General features: G+C 47.3%; 1 protein-coding gene across 1 annotated transcript; it reads left to right on the top strand.

Annotated features, from left to right (window-relative positions):
• Positions 1–505: 505 nt before the first annotated feature.
• On the top strand, positions 506–17123 carry LOC138514266 (tubulin alpha-1 chain-like). Its single transcript, XM_069629636.1, has 4 exons — positions 506–791; positions 12407–12629; positions 12946–13094; positions 15864–17123. Exons 1-4 carry the CDS (start codon positions 789–791, stop codon positions 16839–16841), a joined length of 1353 nt encoding a protein of 450 aa, XP_069485737.1. The 5' UTR covers positions 506–788; the 3' UTR covers positions 16842–17123.
• Positions 17124–18088: the final 965 nt, after the last annotated feature.

Below are 18088 nucleotides of genomic sequence, written 5' to 3'. Positions count from 1 at the left end.
ATAACTTGCTCCATAGCTGAGTCCTCCGTTATTGCAGGGGGAAGGTTTTGGATGGGCCCTAGAAACTTTGCTAGTTTGTGATATTGTTGATGCGAACGCCCCGTCCTCTGGCATACTATTACACTTATGTACAAATATTATGCACCTGCTAGGCACTGCTATTAGATGCCAAGGTACTCGCGCCATTTTGCCTCAAAGGCCAGTTAATACCACTAAGGCAGTGCCTGGCAAAGGCATTTCCCATGCCTACACAAAAGCCAAAACGGTTGGCATTGCCAATGCTTGTTTATTGTCCCACTGGTTTAGAGCTAAATGCCGGTGCATACGACAACTTTATAACTCATTGCGACTAATGATATACTCATGGGCCGGGCAGCCACTACTACATGTAACATGTCTGCGAGGTCATCATTACACGTTTCTCTCGTTTGAAAATGCATATCATGCTTTGAACAAACACACGCTGACGCAAAGTGCAAAAGAAGCGCACACGCCCACGCGTATTACTAAAAGGCGACAGCCACTGCCTGCTGCATCATCTCTCTGCATACCGTTTGCACTCCTCCTCACTGTCGCTGCAAGGATGGGCCTGCTCGGAAAAAACACCGGGCTGTGCCTTTAAGACGGCCGCCCTGCTCCACACAGCTGCGCCTGTTTTTCAATAAATTTCACAAAGAGAGGAGCAGCCCAGGGCAGGACTGTGCAGTGCAGCGGGAGGAGCTTATTTTTTCGCTCGAGCCGGGCTCTTTCCTCTTCTCTCTGTGGTGCGGACAGGTTCGCTTTCAGCCATGGTAAGCCGGCTGCGCCCTTCACATGTGGATTTCCCGTGTGTTTTAGTTTAGTGTCGCCTCTTGCCGTGTGTTATCTCCAAGAACGCAGCGTTTGTAGCACTGTGTCTTCGTGGTGACGAATGCAATCCTAACTTTTGAAAGTGTGCCGTTGATAATTATTGGGTGACTTGTTTCTTTGTTGTGGGAGGTATTTGCTGGTGTTGAACCACGGGTGTTCTTTTTAGCGTGATGGGTTTCTCTTCGTTCCCCGCGTGCCTTCCTGGCAAAGATCAAACTTCGTGTTCTCGCCGCACAAGATGGATGAAGTTTTTCTCCATTTTGGTCTGTGGAGGGCGGCATGTAAAATGGAGGGAAAATGTGCGCTTTGTCCTTGAAGGTAGCACCGTGGTGGGAAGCCACTGCAACACTATGGGGGGGCTGCTAGCATTGTGAACCGGTATTGGGGCGATCAGGTAGACACACGCGGTGTTAAAATCTTCCCTTGAGGTCTATCACGAGGTGGCGTTTTTTTTTTCTTTTTCGGGGAGGGTGAATAGGGGTTGGGACGAGAATGGAGGTTGGGACTTGTAGACACATAGTAGACTTAGTACCATTTGTTAGACTGGTCAGTCAACCGCTTTTTATACAAGTGGTGGTTGCTTGTCACTACGAATACGCTTGCAGTTTAGTGGGCGCATTTGGAAGGAGACATGGCGTTTTTTTTGGGGGGGGGGGGCCAAGTTTCTCCTACAGTCATGGTTCCTGCATATGACGTTTTATAGAAAACGTGTATATGCTGATCGTGAGTGGGCAAGGGTTTTGCCCGTAGCTCCTGTGGAATTCATAAACCTATTGGGTAATCGCGGGCCCCGGGGGACCTGCTGACTGGTGGACCTGTTAACGGGCTGTGAACGTGGCTGTTGACGGTCTAATTCCGTGAAGTGTTTAGCTGCAGCTGTAATCCGCTTTACAGATTTATACTGGCGGGTCGCCATTTGCGGCTCCACGGTGCCATTCTGAGGGGTGGGCGCCAGTGTTTAGCACGCGTTGGTCATTCAGTGCTTGGAAGGCGCCCATTGCTCGTCTCCCGTCTGTAACGGGGGCTGGGGTGGGGGAGGTGAATTTCTTTGGGGCGAGGCTCTGAATAACCTATCGATGGGCGGAAAGGGTGGAGCGAGCACACTTTTCATGAATATATCATTTTCCCAGTACAAGCAGAATGCTTCTGAAAAAACAAATTGCCTGTAAAATTTGAGTACCCGAGCCGCGTACCCCTTGTCGGGGTTGATTTCCAGTGTTCCTCTGACCGCCCTGTACTCCCCTGCCCCACCTCTCGAGCATGTGGCGTAGGAAAATGGGAGAAAAATGGCGTAACCGAAGGCTGCTGCGTAGCTGCTTGCGCGGGAGAACAAGGGTTCCCGCGTTTGGCGCATTTCATCTTTAGAATTTGGCCTTTCTCTTGTATTCGTAAACGCGCGGCTCACACGAACCCATTCGTGCGCGGTGGGGTTGGGGCGGGGGGTGTATGCAGCGAGCTCTGCCCTCACTCGGGCCCCCGGGGTGTGTCACATCGTCTTCACGCGGCAGTTTGGCGCCTAAATGATGAGGCGCAGCCTGCTTTCCGGCTCACATGGAAAACGTCTACTGTATCGGTTTTTAACTTATAATGGCAACATCTTGTTAAACCTGATGGAGCGCGGGTAACGCGCCAGTGAGCTGGGCGTGCTTCAGGTCGTCATAACCCCCACCCCCTGGTTGACCTATAGAGGCGCCGGCCGGGACAGATGTTAATCGGCGCCTGGGCTTCTATGTTAACAAAGGCCCGGCAATTACTAACGTTAAGCATTTAACACCTGCCGCCATATGCATAATTTTTAAAGCAATTGAAACGAAGTGCATGCCAGGGGATTGACTGGAAGGGCAGAGGGGACAGGAGACCGCTAATTCTCAGTGCCCCTAAGTGGGTGCTTTCAGATGTAAAGGAGAGTTAACTGCTTATAACATTGAAGCTGCAGTAGACTAGTCTCTTTAGAATGCACGAAGACGTTGGATGCCGCACCCAATTTGCCCCTTCCCAAGTATCTTTAAACTTGGTGACTTTCCCAACATTTGAAGGGGTAACAGGGTAACACCCCACAATGTAGGTTTTGTTCTTCCCCTGGGAAGGAGCCATCCATGGAGATAAAACCATTGTAGTGAGGGATATTTCAGGACGGAGGGAGGATTGTGTCAAAATCAGCATTTAAAGCGCTAAACCTTTTTAAAATGTGGTTTGAGGAGTTTGCTTGCACCACGTTCTGGCACAGGCGTTCTACTACCCCCACTGCAGAAACTATCGATTGCTATATTGATCTGACTGTACTCTTCCTCCACCCACGCTGTTATTGAGCTTTCTCATGTTCAATCTGGCCTCTTGTTTTATTTATCAGGGCCTTGGAGGGTTGAACGTGTGCTCTAATGGTTACTTCCAAGCCCCTATTGGATACTGGTGTGATGTATTATAGCAGTGGCAGCCTGCCTTGCTCAGTGGCTTGGATGTGCTACCGTGAGTGGTCCAATCGGTTGATGTGTAACTTCAGGGCTTGAGTACAAATCTCACAACCTGCTATTGATTTTTCTAAAGCAGGGTGGTCAAGACAGGACATTCGTAGACAACCAGAGTTCGTCATAAGGGTGCTAACAGTCTAGCCACATGAGATGCAAACGCATTTATGGTCATCCCATTATGCCTTTTGTCTTGTAGTTTCCAAATGCATTTAATTCTAATGTCTTGGCTGTTACCAGTAGGTCTGGTGAGTCATTCCTTGTAGCTGTTGTCAAGCTAGCCAGGGTCTTCAAGGCTACAAGGAGGAACTAAATGACTACCAGAAACGTTCCTGCTTGTAGAGGGCATGGTTGTGTTGCATAAGAGCTGCATAACACTGCCTGAAAAGAGGAGTGACTTTTCAGATAAGTCTATGCTTATCTGGATTGGGGACAGGGGCGGCCTGGGGAATAACTTTCTCGGGCATCAATGTGACAGTTGCCAATGGCAATTCATTCTTTGAGTAGTACCCAAGAGGTTTTTGATGTGATGTAAAATGTGCATTTTATAGAATAGTTATTCAGTAACCTTGGTCAAACTACTCACCACATGAAGTAACTTAACAAACTGGCCCACATTGGCCAAAAAAGTGGCCCCCTTGCTGAGCCACCCTAGCATGTTACGTTTTTGGTTTGGTTGTTGCCCTATAGGCCAGTCGGCCTGATCGGGGCCACCACTGTTCCATTTGCCCTAGCGAAAATGGAGGTGGTGTGCTCGCTAGGCACATCAATTTTACCTTGCCATGTACACTTTGAAGTTTCTGGCCTGGTGTTAATTTGAGACCTGTATCGTAGGTGTTGCACTACTGGCTTATCTCGAGGGTCTAGTTGGCTCCACTGGTAGGTTCTTTAAGGAGTGGGACAACATCTTGACAATTCCCCATAGCTCTAGAAGACGTTGAACGTGTCAGTGGGGTGAATAGTTTAAATCCCAGCTACATACTATGCATTAAGCATAGAATGACCATGTTTCCAACCATTGTTTTTCTTGGTTTGGGTCAGGCTTTGGTTGGTGCAGTGTTGCTACTACTACCCAACATCAGTAAAACGTACCCATGGGAGCAGCAGGCGCTTTACCTAACATTTGAATGGTGCTTCATAGTTCAGTGGTCCTCAACTACTTCTCTGTTGTAGATAGATGTGGAAATGGGTGTTCAGGCATTGCTCTGGGTCGTGCCAGTTATTGTACAAGCTGGCATAGCCTATTCAAATGTGTACATTGCAGTAAACACAATCGTTAATGGTCTTTGCTTCTGCCATATTGTAGGCGCTGAGTTGTCTTAGCTAACAGTTCTGTATAAGATTGGTTGGAAGCCTTTGCTTTTGGGCAACCTTACCAGAGAAAGATGCTAAAGTATGTCTGCTATTGCGATTTTGTCCTTGGGAGGGGGGTGTGGGGGCCTTCCAATCTGTAGGTGGGAAGTATTTCTATTGCAGTATAGGGTGGCGTTGCATACTTTGAAGTTGGCTCTTGTGTGCCTGATTTCATGGTTATGATCAGGACTTTGCATTAACTAATTGAGAAGGTGCCCATATTTTGTTGGGAAAGAGGGCATTGGGTGTTTGCTGTATTTAGGCACAGGATGTTTTAGGCAGTCTTATTGGACCACCCTTGTGGTTCCTCTGCTAAGGATCCTACAGCTGGTCTTCTCTTTTCTGCTAAATTGTGGTGTTGGGTAAACTTCGGTTTAAACACTGCTTTCACCCCCCGTTTTGGGGATGACTAGTCAAAGTAGTCATTTGACTGCCCTAGTTCTCTGCACCCTTACTTGGCCTTTATCTGCACCCCCCCCCCCCCCCCACCCCCTGACTAAGAACTAGGCTGGCATAGAAGTGGAAGATGGGGCTCCCTGGAGCACCCACTTTTTTCTGTGTGGCAACGCAGCTCTTATTCCACTTGGGCTGTTTGATTTTTCTACTGTATTAAATAGGCTTGCAGGGCATTGCCGCAGGGATGGAAATAAAGCTTTTGCGAGCATGAGTTGGAAGCTGCTCTTGTATTGGGCATAACCCAGCAAGCAGGAGATGCATTTTGGGAACAAACTGTTAATCGCTTGCAACAAATGGGAGCTAACTAGGGGATGCGTGCTAACCTTGTCTGTTGTAGATGACACGTTCTGCTGTAGAACATGTCACCTAGGCAGTGGCATGTAGCTAGACTGGTTACAAGAAATGCATTGCCCCAGCAATGGTGAACCATATTAGCAGATGCATGATAATGGCTCACCACCGTCATTTGTTCCAGGGCCTATAATCTGGGGTTCCAGGCTGCCACCACACACTAAATCCTGTCAAATGCAGTATTGTACCTAAACTAAGGTAATGCCCTTCCTGTATTTGGGAGCGACATGTACATTGAATAGGCAATGTATGCTTTGAAAGGGTACCTTGTGAGCAAAGTGGATAGGTCCAAGAGAGTGCAAACTGAGGATAGGCCTTCCACAATCTTACACCACCCTCTTCCCCACCACTCTTCAGCTTGGTGGTTCACTTGTATTTTTTTCAACCTACAGACCGAAGTTGCCTCCCATGTGTAGATGTTTCTACCCCAGCTTGCTGTTGGGTGGTGCTCACCAGTACTTTGAGGCTTGGGAAGATCAGTTCCTGTATGTTTTCAGTTTAACTTGAGCAATCCTGTTGTCGCCTGTCTCGTTTAAGGTTTCAAGTTCCCTTGTCTCCAGTTTGTTTCATTAACCTGATATGGCTTATATGGTGGTTCAAAGTTATAGAACTGGTGATGGATGGCCATTGCGGGTAGTGGTACAGCTAGAAGTGCACACAGGCCTTGTTCCTCAACTAATTAAGTGATTCAAACCACAGTGGTTCAGCTCAACCACATTTATATGTAATGCTGGCAATCCAAAATTGGCACGCATGTTCATTTGGCTTAAATTGGCCTTGGGAGTTTTGGTGTCTGTCTATGCATCCATAGATGGAACAGAAAAGGGAGTACCTCCAGGAGTGGCTACGGTCATTTTCCCTTCCATCCTATAGTGAAAGCTTATTCTCCTCATGGCTGACCATCATGGGTAGCTTAATAGAGCATGGCCAACCCACCTAACTCCATATCTTGGCCATATGCATACACGCATTCAATTCTCCCTGTCAATATTCCCTTACCTTGAACTTCGGTCTCCTGAGGGCGTTCCCATAAGTGCTTTGAGGCCATACTAATGGGATAAAGGTGCTATATAAATGACCAACTAATTATTGGGGTGCCAGGTGCTCCTGATATACCTTGGAATGTAGACTTGCCTTTTGCAGGCAAGTGCATTGCAAAGCTGTGTGCTGGTACAGGTTTGTCAGCCAATTTCATATCAGCAATGAGGTGGTTATTCTGGTTCTTTTTGACCAGAAGAACCAGTGTTGCCCCTGCAAAACTGGAGATAATCACGCAGTAAGTGGTGAAGGCCAACTCTGGAAGGTTTGGGCCATCCCACTGGATTTAAAGATGGTCATGGGAACTGTAGGGAGCTAGAATACAGACCAATTAGCGAAGGCATTGATGGGCGGGGCAGATGGCCACCCAGACTTGGTTTACAAGCCATCTGCATACAGTGCAGGGCTCATCTGGTTGAACTGCATGTGTAGCCGTGTGCACGGGGAATCCGGCTTCGTACCACTGGGCAGGGCCAAGGCATGCGGCCTAACTCAACTGGTAGGCATGGACAACCAATGGGTGAACACATTCGGCGTGCTTCGTGTTAGACCACACAAGACATCCTGGCATGCTAAAAACATACCCTTGTCACCAGTGTGCTGTGCATGTGGAACACAGGCCGGGGGAGGGTGGCAGTGGCTTAACATGCCTAGCTACTACTTGACTGAGTCCAGGGTACTAAATAGTCACCAGAGAATTAGTATTTAACGTGCATGGACCTCTGCAGCAGGGGGGGGGGGCTTCATTGATGCGTCATACATCGCTTGTACATTGGACTTGTAGAGCACTGTGTATGGGGACGCACCGAGGGGTTAAAGATTGTGGTGTTGGGATGCTGGAATTGGGGCGGTCCACTGGAGAGTGGAGGGGTAGTCTCGGCTGTGGTGGTAACTTGTTCGGAGACTACAAAACAACGCGTTGGGTGGGTGAGAATGTGGTTCCCGTAGGGTTACTAAAGTGTATTAGTGCATTTTAGCGCTACATACAAGTGGTTGCATTTGATATTTCCAAGGCAGCGAGTATTCGAAATGTTGGTCGTGCGCAGAAAAGAACCACCCTCCTGCTTTGAAGGTGGTTTTTGGTTGCTTCTTTGCTCTGCCCCCTGTTTAACGTTAATGCTTTGAGCCGGAAGTGGGTTTTCAGTAACGGATCCTGCCGTGTACAGACACATTTTCTAATCTTATGCAAGTTCTGCTTGCACTCGGGCTGCATCCAGTTCTACAGCGGCTGGGGGGGGAAGGGGGCACAGGCACATGACTCATAAAGGCCTGCAGTACAGTCAGCTAGTGATGCGAAAGCCCGGGGATGTGATGGGAGTGCTAAAGGCGTAGACTGCTCTGCAGCTGAGCAGGATGCACGCATGCGCCATTCTGCGTCCCCGGTGGTACCTCCCCGCCCCTCTCTACACTGCCAGCCTCGTTGAGGGAGGCACCGGTGTCCTATGTATTGAGTGCCTTCCTGTATCGCCCCAGACTGCTTCTAGTGAAGTAATACCTCAGACGTCTGAGGAGCCGGTGACATCGCACCGTTTTGGTGGAGGAGGGGTGGGGTAAATCTATCGCTTGGTGTCGGGTGGCACACGGTGCTGGGGGTTTGGGGGAGATGAAGGATGCAGTCCGAGTTGAGTTCTTCTCCCGAATACATCCTGACATTACGGAAGTGCAGGGAGTGTTGAGATGGGGGGGGGGGGGGTGGTGGTGATGGAATGTGACCCCTCCCTGAAGTGGAGTTTGCTCCAGGGCTGCATATGCAGACACGGAGTACAGCTGTGGTGCCCTGATATTACTCTGGGAGTACCTCAAATCATAATTATGCAATGAGATGCATCTGCACCGGCTTTGGTCAACTTGATGTTCAGATCCCTGCATCTTTCTTTACGAAGCCCCAGTCCATGCTGTCCTAATGTCGTCTACTGGTCCCCACATTCATTTAATCAAAACTAGTGCTATAAGAGCACCGGGTATGCAGGTTACTCCATTTGGGGTATTTTCCTCAACACTTCTACCTATGCAGTGAGGATATACCAAACGGAGCTTAAAACGTTTAACAACTCAGCCAGTGGTGCTCTAAAACTAAGTTGAGCAAAGTTTAGTTTGGTTCAGCGTTGCTGTACTAAGTGGCATTGTGAAGCTGGTGAGTTCCTGGTACTGATTAGTTTGAATGAATACTTTCAAGCTGCTATCCAGGCAATATTATCGCAGGATGCCAAAAAACGGCCATGTAGGACAAACCTGCAGCATAGAGTGAGGCCAGGCAGCTTGCATGCCACTGAAATGGCTAATTTACACTGCCATTTTTGCCCTGAATGCAACTTATCACTTCCCTAACCTAATTGAAGGGATGCATGATTCCTTTTAGCCCTATTAGAATAGGGAAGGGATATTCGGTTTGTTTGTCCCTTACTTACCTGCATGGTGGCATTGGACCTCATTCTCTTGCCTTGCAGCCGAAACCTGCCTTCCCTGGGGACAGGTGGGGGGGGGGGGGGGGCAGTGGCTCAAGAGAAAGGCCATGCCAGTGGAAGATTCAAAATGTTACATTGTATCCTGGCTGTTGCAATAGAGGCTCTTCAGGAAACTCCTACAAGAATTTTAGAATTTGATAAGTGGTTACAGTTCCTTTTTGCACCTGTGCTGGGAAACTCCCATTGCTAAACGTAATGGTGGAGGCTTCCACGCCTAGACTGCTGTGCATATGGTGAAGTCATGCCTGAGTCGATATTCCTAGCCTAAAGGCCATGTTTTGTTATCAGTGATGCTATTGCTCACTGAAACCTGGCTATTGGATGACTACAGAGTAATGTAGTAGCCCATGAAACCCACAAACCTTAAGTTATACAAAGCCTTGGGAGGCCTTGCTCTGCCCTATCGTTTCTATCCACCCAAGATTGTGAATTGCTTCTAGTCCAATCATCCAAATAAACTTGCTTATACTTGTATGCAGACCACCCTCGTACAAACCCAGCTTCACAAATGAAATAGCCAGCCTAGTAGTGAAACGCTTGTACTAGGTCATTTTAGCATCTGGTTGAAGAGAAAAATAAATTGCAGCTATTTCCATACATGGAGACATGCTCCCAGGAATGCAATAGTGAACTGAGCCATTCATCTGGCTGGATATACACTATTTGCAGCCTTCTGCAGGGAAGGGCCTCCCTCAGCCCGTTGCCCCCCCCCCTATGCTGGCCACCTGGAGCGACCACCATATGGTCTTTTGCTGCCATCCTCGCAACTCGCACACCAATCTCACAAAATAACCTCCATAGCCAAACAAATTGAGACATTTTACTCTAAAGAAATTACAGGAGAACACTAATCTGGATATCAACCAAATGCCAGATATTTTTGTCATCAAATTATAGATGGATGATAAAAGGGCTGGCTACACCAGTGCCCACGAAACCATTAGATCCATTAAAACATTTACTCCCAAACCAGTTAAGAAAACCAACTGAAAGTTGGAGCACCTACAACCAACCTGACTGTCAAATGCTAAGTTTTTTTTGTCTATACAAAGCAGAATCAAGAAGTGTTGCTATACTTGCAATCAGAATAGCGGTCTACCTACAGAAACGTACATAATACGAAAAACTGCACCTTTTGCAGCATGCCTTTGCAAAAGCCATAGACTCTACCGCAGATACAACGAACATACCAGAGAGAAACCAACACCACCCACAGAACTCCAACTTCACACAATTTCCTTTCCGCAAACCAGTGAATGAGTAAGATCACCCAACAACCGTTGCCCACAGGACATTTGCAGAAACATAGCAAAGAAACGCAACCTCCTATTCTAAATATTGATCAACCAATCTCTGGAAACGAATTTAACCGAAGGCTTATAAAGCTGCAGGCATTGAACCTCTATATAGAAGCATGTTGTGGGAAGAGAAGATGACTATCTCAGCCCCGTGATTAACCTGCCATACCATAATCCTGGCGTGCTACATATATACAAAAATTCAGTCTGTGGAAATGAGTAAAGGACCTATCCAAGGTAGCTTTCAGAACAATGAAGATATTTCTGCTCTTATGCTGCTGTAAGCTGATATTAGACTAAATACCAATGGCTTATGGCACAACCAGAATGAAGAGACTCAAGAAATGTGGTGCTCACTGCAATGGTCATCTCACAGATGAAACTGAAACAACCAGTTCACCTTTGCAATGGATATCGTTCTTGAGAAGCGTACCACAAGTTTGGGGTTTACTACTTTTTTCAACATAAAGCCAATGACCTTGAATCCAGGTGCTATGAGAAAAAAAAGCAGGCAGATTTCTGTCCTGAGATGTGGAGCTCATCCCACAAGGCATCTGGGAAACATAGGAAACTGTTCAATACATCAGTTTAGAGATGCATTCACAACCCAGCAAAAGACAGAATACGAAGGTAAGCCTCCAACACTATACATAGATGCCAAAACAAGAAAAGGTGAACCACAATGACAATATTCTGGATGGAGCAGTAACCGTCCTACTTTAGGTTGGCAGGCTAATAAGGTGCAGACCTCGCAGTGCCACCACCAGTGCATCAGGAATGAAAAGGCAATAAACCAAATCTACAATTGAACAAACCTTCCCACTACAAAACCCACGCATGTTAAACTAAGCCCTCCTACTATGCACCAAGGACCATACTCTGTTTGTTTTGGTCACCCTCACTCAATACATGATTAACTGCTAAACCCAATCCTCCTCCCACGTCAATATAGTAACACTCCACCCCCAGGTCTCCCATCTGGACACAATGCCCGAGTGCATACCCTTCACCTAGAGAAAATGCTCACCCAATTGTCGGTTGTTCCTGGTTCTGATGCGCCAACAGATGCGCGAAACGGTGTCTAATCTTCCAACTCTCCTCACCATCTGTTACGCCTTTCATTTTAAATTCCAGATCCTGTGTGCCTGGAAACCCTGAAAATGATTGCGGTGCATGGTACAATCCCAGTAACATAAGTCTAGGAAAGGTGACTGCTCAATGGATTTGGCGAATGCTTAAGTTCATTCTGCCAAAATAGTGTGTCCACACTAAATTCCTGCTTGTCTGCAGGGGATACTTGGACTTACCTGGATTGCCTTTTGCGTCCTTTTTTAAATTTTTTTTTTACTGGCTTCAAATGCCTCTTCTACAGTAATGGTATGGTGCCTGTGGTTTCTGTTGGGAAAAGTGGATCCTGTGACCACATGATTTTTGGGGGGAATTGGTCTGCTCTTACTCTATAGTCCTTGTAGATGCTAAGATTAGCACTACAATCCCTATATTATAAATGTTAGCCCCTGCTAGGCACCCACAGAAAAGCACAATGAGCGAAGTGTTGCAAATATGCTGGGTCGTATTGCTGCACAGGAACCTTCTCGCAAAACCTCCAGTGTGGTAGAATTTTACTGAGCTCGTTAGCACGGACTTTGGTCATTGGGATTAGGTGTTGTCAAAAAGCCAAGCTTCCTTTGATGGGCATTGTAACAGTCTACATTTGCAAAGCTCGGGTTTTTATTACTGGGGGCAATCCACATATGGACCCCTGGTATGTTGTGGTTGGTAATGGCATGCTGGCTTGCCCAGCATTTCACTGCTTGACTGTCATTGATGGAACTGGACTATGTGCAAATTGGTCTCTGATGGTGAGCTTGAATATGGTTGAACCTCGTGAGTGGGGAAGCAACCCATTTGGTAATGTTCAGTTTTGGGAGTGGCTCTCGCTGTTTTGTAAACTCAGCGGTCCAGTTTAACAATTTCTACTAAACCTTCATGGGCTGCTCGCATTTTTGATACTTTTGAATGTGGATGGCGTCAATCTGTTAACCGTGTTTGTTCACACTGACTTGTGGAGTATTTGGCTGCAATCAATGTGAAGTCTAGTCACCTGAAGCTGTCTGTTTCTTCTCTGCAGAGGGAGTGCATATCTATCCATGTCGGCCAGGCCGGTGTCCAGATGGGCAATGCCTGTTGGGAGCTCTACTGCCTGGAGCACGGGCTGATGCCGGATGGCATTATCTGCCAGGAGAAGTCTCTGGGGCAGGCAGACTCTTCCTTCGGGACCTTCTTCAGCGAGACTGGGTCAGGAAAGCACGTGCCTAGAGCTGTCTTCATCGATCTGGAGCCAACAGTTATTGGTAAGAAACTGGTCTGCACAACTATCTTTCTCTCGTCCCAAGGTGGGGCTGTGTAAGTACATGCTTTGCAAGACCTGCTAGTTCTGTAGCGGGTACAGTCCACTGGCAGTGGGCGGGAAGGGATGGTGCTGGTTAGTCCACCACCTGGGTTTAAGTATTGCAACTTGGTGATTCTTTCATTCTTGGTGATAAAGGAGGTGGGGTGAATTGTAAGGTCATTTGTGGGTAGGGGCTTGAGCTTCCAATAAAGGGGAGGCTTCAGACATGGTGCTATGGGCTTCATGCAACTCATCCGATGGTGTAATTTCTTCCACAGATGAGATCAGAAATGGAACGTACCGCACGCTATTCCACCCAGAGCAGCTTATTACAGGAAAGGAAGATGCTGCCAACAACTACGCGCGTGGCCACTACACCATTGGCAAAGAGATTGTGGATTCCGTGTTGGACAGGATCCGGAAGATGGTGAGTTGGTTGCTGGGGGAGGGGTCAGCAATTTTGCGGTCTCCTTACTGGATGAGTTGATTTTAAAAAGCCCTCGGACTTGCTTTCTCGTGGAAGCAGTAAGTTACGACCATGTCGTGATACGAACAGTTGCTTATTGCAACCTAAAATCTTCCCTGTAGGTGAGGACAATGGCTTGTCACTGCGGGATGAGAATGTATGCAAGGTAATGAGGTGCCATCGACCTGCCCTAGCAGTCGGGCACCAGGATTTGGTCAGCAGATCCTGGCTGTGGTTCGTTTTGTGTTGCAACTAAAAACTTAATTTGCCCTTGCCATAGTTGCACGTAATTGGTGCATAACACGGTTGTTTGCGAAGTAATCCCATAAAAGGCATTTGTGCTGAATATGATTGTGCTGAAAAACTTTAACACGGTTTGCAAGTGCTGCCAGCACGATCAATTTATCCATCTACAAAAATGCCCCATCTCATTGATTTGTCCTGGTGAATTCTCTTGATAGCCGGGGTATTAAATGCGCTGCATGCCTGACTTATTCCGGTTCTTATACATAATGGGCCAACGTGACTTTTCCTAACTCAAGAGGTTGGTTCTTCATGCCAGGACTTAGTCCTTGCAGTGCTCTGGTGGCCTCATTGGCTGATTTTTGTCTTTTTGCCCCTCGAATGATGGGCAAGCTGTTTTACTGCTGAATTTGTTTAATCTAACTTTAGAGTAAAATCTATTGGTTACTGTACCAAATTCACATTCCAAAACATTTCTCCCAAAGGCAAGGAACCCCTGTAAAAGTCAGTGCACTGGTCAAATAATGCATAATTTACTAGTCGTTTTACTTGCGAGAGTCCATTCCCTTGCACCCTCTTCCAAACCCTCGTGAGGAATCTTTGGTTGTCATGAGGGGGGGGTAGAGTATTGGTGACCATCTGAACCCTGGACACCTATGAGCCCCATCGCCCCTCTGCCTCTGGAGCCTTGGCTAATGTGGTGCGTCTTCCCAGCTGTCAGCTCGGTCAGCTGTCTGCACCAGCTGAAGATTCCAGAGCTCGAGCCGCCTTCCATGTTCACTCGAGCAGCCGTACTTAACAAATAGTTAGCATATGTTGCCCACGTTCTTGTGCTATGGGTTGTCACCGGTTTATGAGTCTGTTGCTGACCACCCTCGGTTCATGGATGAAATATCCCTTCAGATAGTCCATGCGTCATTAAATACTTGGTTTCCCAGCTCAACGCCACAAATTATGAGCGTTGGGTAAAGTTTGTTGCTGCCATTCGGCTTGGCTACACAGCAGTCCTTCAGCTGCTTCTGTTTTGCCCCCCCCCCCCAACAATTGGGTAGATGATGCCCCATGTAAAGGGGATGGGATGGAGAGGCATGGACCGCAGTAATTGAGTTATGCGTTAGGTAACATCTGAGCTCCCTAATGCTGTGGGAGTGGCGGGTGAACCGGTGTTCTGGCATCCCCCTGCTGGAAACCATGAATGTATCCACGGCTGTCCTGCAACCACTATGTAGTTCATTGTCCTGATTTCTATTGAGCTGCGGGCTCATATTTCTGTAATGGAGCACACCCTGTGGAATGCACCCTCATTGTACACGCCTCTTGATAGCTGCTGCTCTCGGGCAACGCCTTTTAATGTGGGTCATCGTATTGAACACAATAGTTTCTGGGTGATCTGTTCCAGTGTTTCCTGCGCTCTAAGGTGCGAGTGTGAACTCTTGCAGTTGCATGTCAAGTGCTAATTCCAAAAGGATCATGGAGTTTATTTCTTAAATTCCCTCAACGTGTACGTGGCAGAACCAGGTAGTAATTTGTCTAATACTAAAAGCGTTGTTTTGTGACGTAGTTTAAACGTCACACAAAGTGCATCATTACCAAGTTCATTAGGTTTAACATTTAAACTACTCTAAAAATGCTAACACGGCAATACATAAAGATTTCAGATGTATTTAAAATACGTTGCCAGAGCCACTCTGATAACAGATGGCGTAAAGCACACATTTTTCAGACCATTGAATACGAAAAGCATTTCGCTCTTGTTTCACTTTCTAAGCACTATTTGGCGAGCCCCTACTTAATGTGGGTCCAGAACAGCACCTTTGGGGTGTTTGTGTAAACGCTGCTGGTTATCCCATGGTTTCTTTGCACGCCCTTCTCATTTGAAAATCTTCTTGACATTAAGATGTGCACAGCGCTGCTCTGAAGCAAGCACTCGTCCACAGCATTGCTTTGAGGTATCGGCATATCCATTCTCTTCACCTGTAACGCTATGTCAAGGGTGTTTTCCCAATTTCTCCCCACAATCTGAAATGCTAATCCTACATGTCTTCTAATGCTGATGGGCCGGCCCCATCCACCCCAACTAGCCTTTTCTTTGGCTTTGCATGTATCCCCTGACCCGAGTGACCTTGGGGTGGCCTTTGCTTGAGTGAGATTGCAGTCGAGTTAAGTCTTTTACTGGCAGCTTTTGAAGACCCCATATCCAGAAGGCTCCAGTTGATTATAACATGTTATGCAAAAGCATGGAATCCTCTTGGCTTTTAATCCAAAGCATCCAATATGACCTGTATTCTTGGTATTACAAAACAGTAGGTATTTTTTTTTTTTAAAGTGAGTTCTGATTCTTATGCAGTGGATTAGCTATGCTTGAAATAGAATAGCCGATGCAGTCACTCCTCCATAGAACCAGTTTTCTGTTGACACCTGTCTAGTTCGTTCTCTATTGTTGCAATTTTGCAGTTTATATTCACATTGCTTTTGTTTGCATTGCAGGCTGACCAGTGCAGTGGACTGCAAGGCTTCCTCATCTTCCACAGCTTTGGAGGTGGAACGGGCTCTGGTTTCACTTCACTGTTGATGGAACGTCTTTCGGTGGACTACGGCAAGAAGTCCAAGCTTGAGTTTGCAGTGTATCCTGCCCCTCGGATCTCTACTGCTGTGGTGGAACCGTACAACTCCATTCTGACCACCCATACAACTCTGGAGCATTCGGACTGTGCCTTCATGGTGGACAATGAGGCCATCTATGACATCTGCAACCGTAACCTTGACATTGAGCGCCCCTCCTACACCAACCTCAACCGGTTGATTGGACAGATTGTATCCTCTATTACTGCCTCCCTAAGGTTTGATGGTGCCTTAAATGTTGACCTTACAGAGTTCCAAACAAATTTAGTGCCTTATCCCAGAATCCACTTCCCTCTGGTCACCTACTCCCCTATCATATCGGCTGAGAAAGCCTACCACGAGCAGCTGTCTGTGCCCGAGATCACCAATGCCTGCTTTGAATGTGCAAACCAGATGGTGAAATGTGATCCTAGGCGTGGCAAGTACATGGCCTGCTGCTTGTTGTACCGCGGGGACGTAGTGCCCAAAGATGTCAATGCAGCCATAGCTGCAATCAAGACCAGGCGGTCAATCCAGTTTGTTGACTGGTGTCCAACTGGGTTTAAGGTGGGCATAAACTACCAACCCCCAACAGTGGTCCCAGGAGGAGATCTTGCCAAGGTCCAGAGGGCAGTGTGCATGTTGAGCAACACAACTGCGATTGCTGAAGCATGGGCACGGCTTGACCACAAGTTCGATCTGATGTATTCCAAGAGAGCTTTTGTGCACTGGTATGTTGGGGAGGGTATGGAGGAGGGGGAGTTCTCAGAAGCCCGGGAGGACCTTGCTGCCCTTGAGAAAGATTATGAAGAGGTTGGGACAGATTCTGCAGATGGGGTGGAGGAAGATGAGGATGAGTTTTAAGTATATCCACCTTTAATGGCCAAACAGTCGGACTTTAATCTGCTCGTAGAGTATGTATTAAAGCATTGTCCACTGCAACTAATGTCTTTAAATGGTCACACTTTAGAAAATCAGTTGTGGCCTGACCTAAAGCAAACCTCCTGCCAAGAGCAGGGTGGGAAGAGATGTCGCACTTGTCCAGCTGACGTTGATGCATTGTTGGCTGATTTAAGCTCTTCAATTGACTGCCTAGTTTATTTAAGGAAATGTGTCACTTTTGTAAAAATAAACTTTGAAGCTGCACGTTTTGTCTCGTTCATTTTGCCTCTATTAATTGCTGTCTAGTAATGAGTTACTTGACCAGTAATTATATTGGTTATTTATATAGCACTCTTCCCCATTTGTATGGCCTCACTGCGCTTTGTACGCCCTCGGTCCAGTCGGTGTGTAGGAGGTTTAGAGTTTAGATTAGGAGATGCTTGTGTGTATTTTTGCTGGCTTGGGACTTAAGTGGCTGGCTAGGCTCCAGTAAGCAGCTCGGGGGTCAGGCATGTGGCTGAGCACTGTTGGTGGTTAAGGATAGAGTGCCTTTGCTGAAGATTCAATGGGTGCACAGCGATGTCGATTAGTTTCGTTGGTAGTCGCTGTATGCTAGTGGCAGAGGTGTTGAGGCACGTTGGGAGCTTCAGTGAGGACGGCTGTGCGCTGTTAAACCGGAATGACATAGCCATATCTTACAGTGCATGGGTGGATGGCCTTGCCTGCGGCCTGTGTCCACAGCGGTGGTGTAAGGTACACGTAACATATGCTTTGTAGTTCAGCTGCAGCGTGTTTTATTTGTTTTTCCAATGTGGACGGCATGTTCTTGTTGGACTCTCAGGAGCAAAGTCTGAGAAGTGGGGCGAGTCCCGGAGGGGCAGGGTGTGGGGGGTGGAATGAGGTGAGGACAACTGAGGATGATTGCTGTGGAGTGCCTTTGCTAAAGCAAAGGGAGGGGGCACGCCTAACAAAGGATACCTCAATATCCTTTTGGAATAAGCGGTAACCATGAATGAATGCATTGGCACCTAGATTTGGGAACACATGGGTGGTGGCTAGACACCTTACTGGGGGTACAGCAGTAGATGCTAAATGGACTGGCACCTATAGTTGTAGGGAGTGCAGTGGTACCTGGGTTTGGAACACTGGTATAATGGGAGAAAACACCTAATGTATCTTTCAGCAGTCAATACAGTAGCGCATAGTTTTGGGACACCTGGATAATGGGA

The sequence above is a fragment of the Ambystoma mexicanum genome, chromosome 12 (assembly GCF_040938575.1).
Source record: "Ambystoma mexicanum isolate Mex_15411 chromosome 12, UKY_AmexF1_1, whole genome shotgun sequence".
NCBI lineage: Eukaryota > Metazoa > Chordata > Amphibia > Caudata > Ambystomatidae > Ambystoma > Ambystoma mexicanum.
The sequence above is the reverse complement of the archived record's forward strand: the minus strand, read 5'-3'. Positions and strand labels throughout refer to the sequence as shown.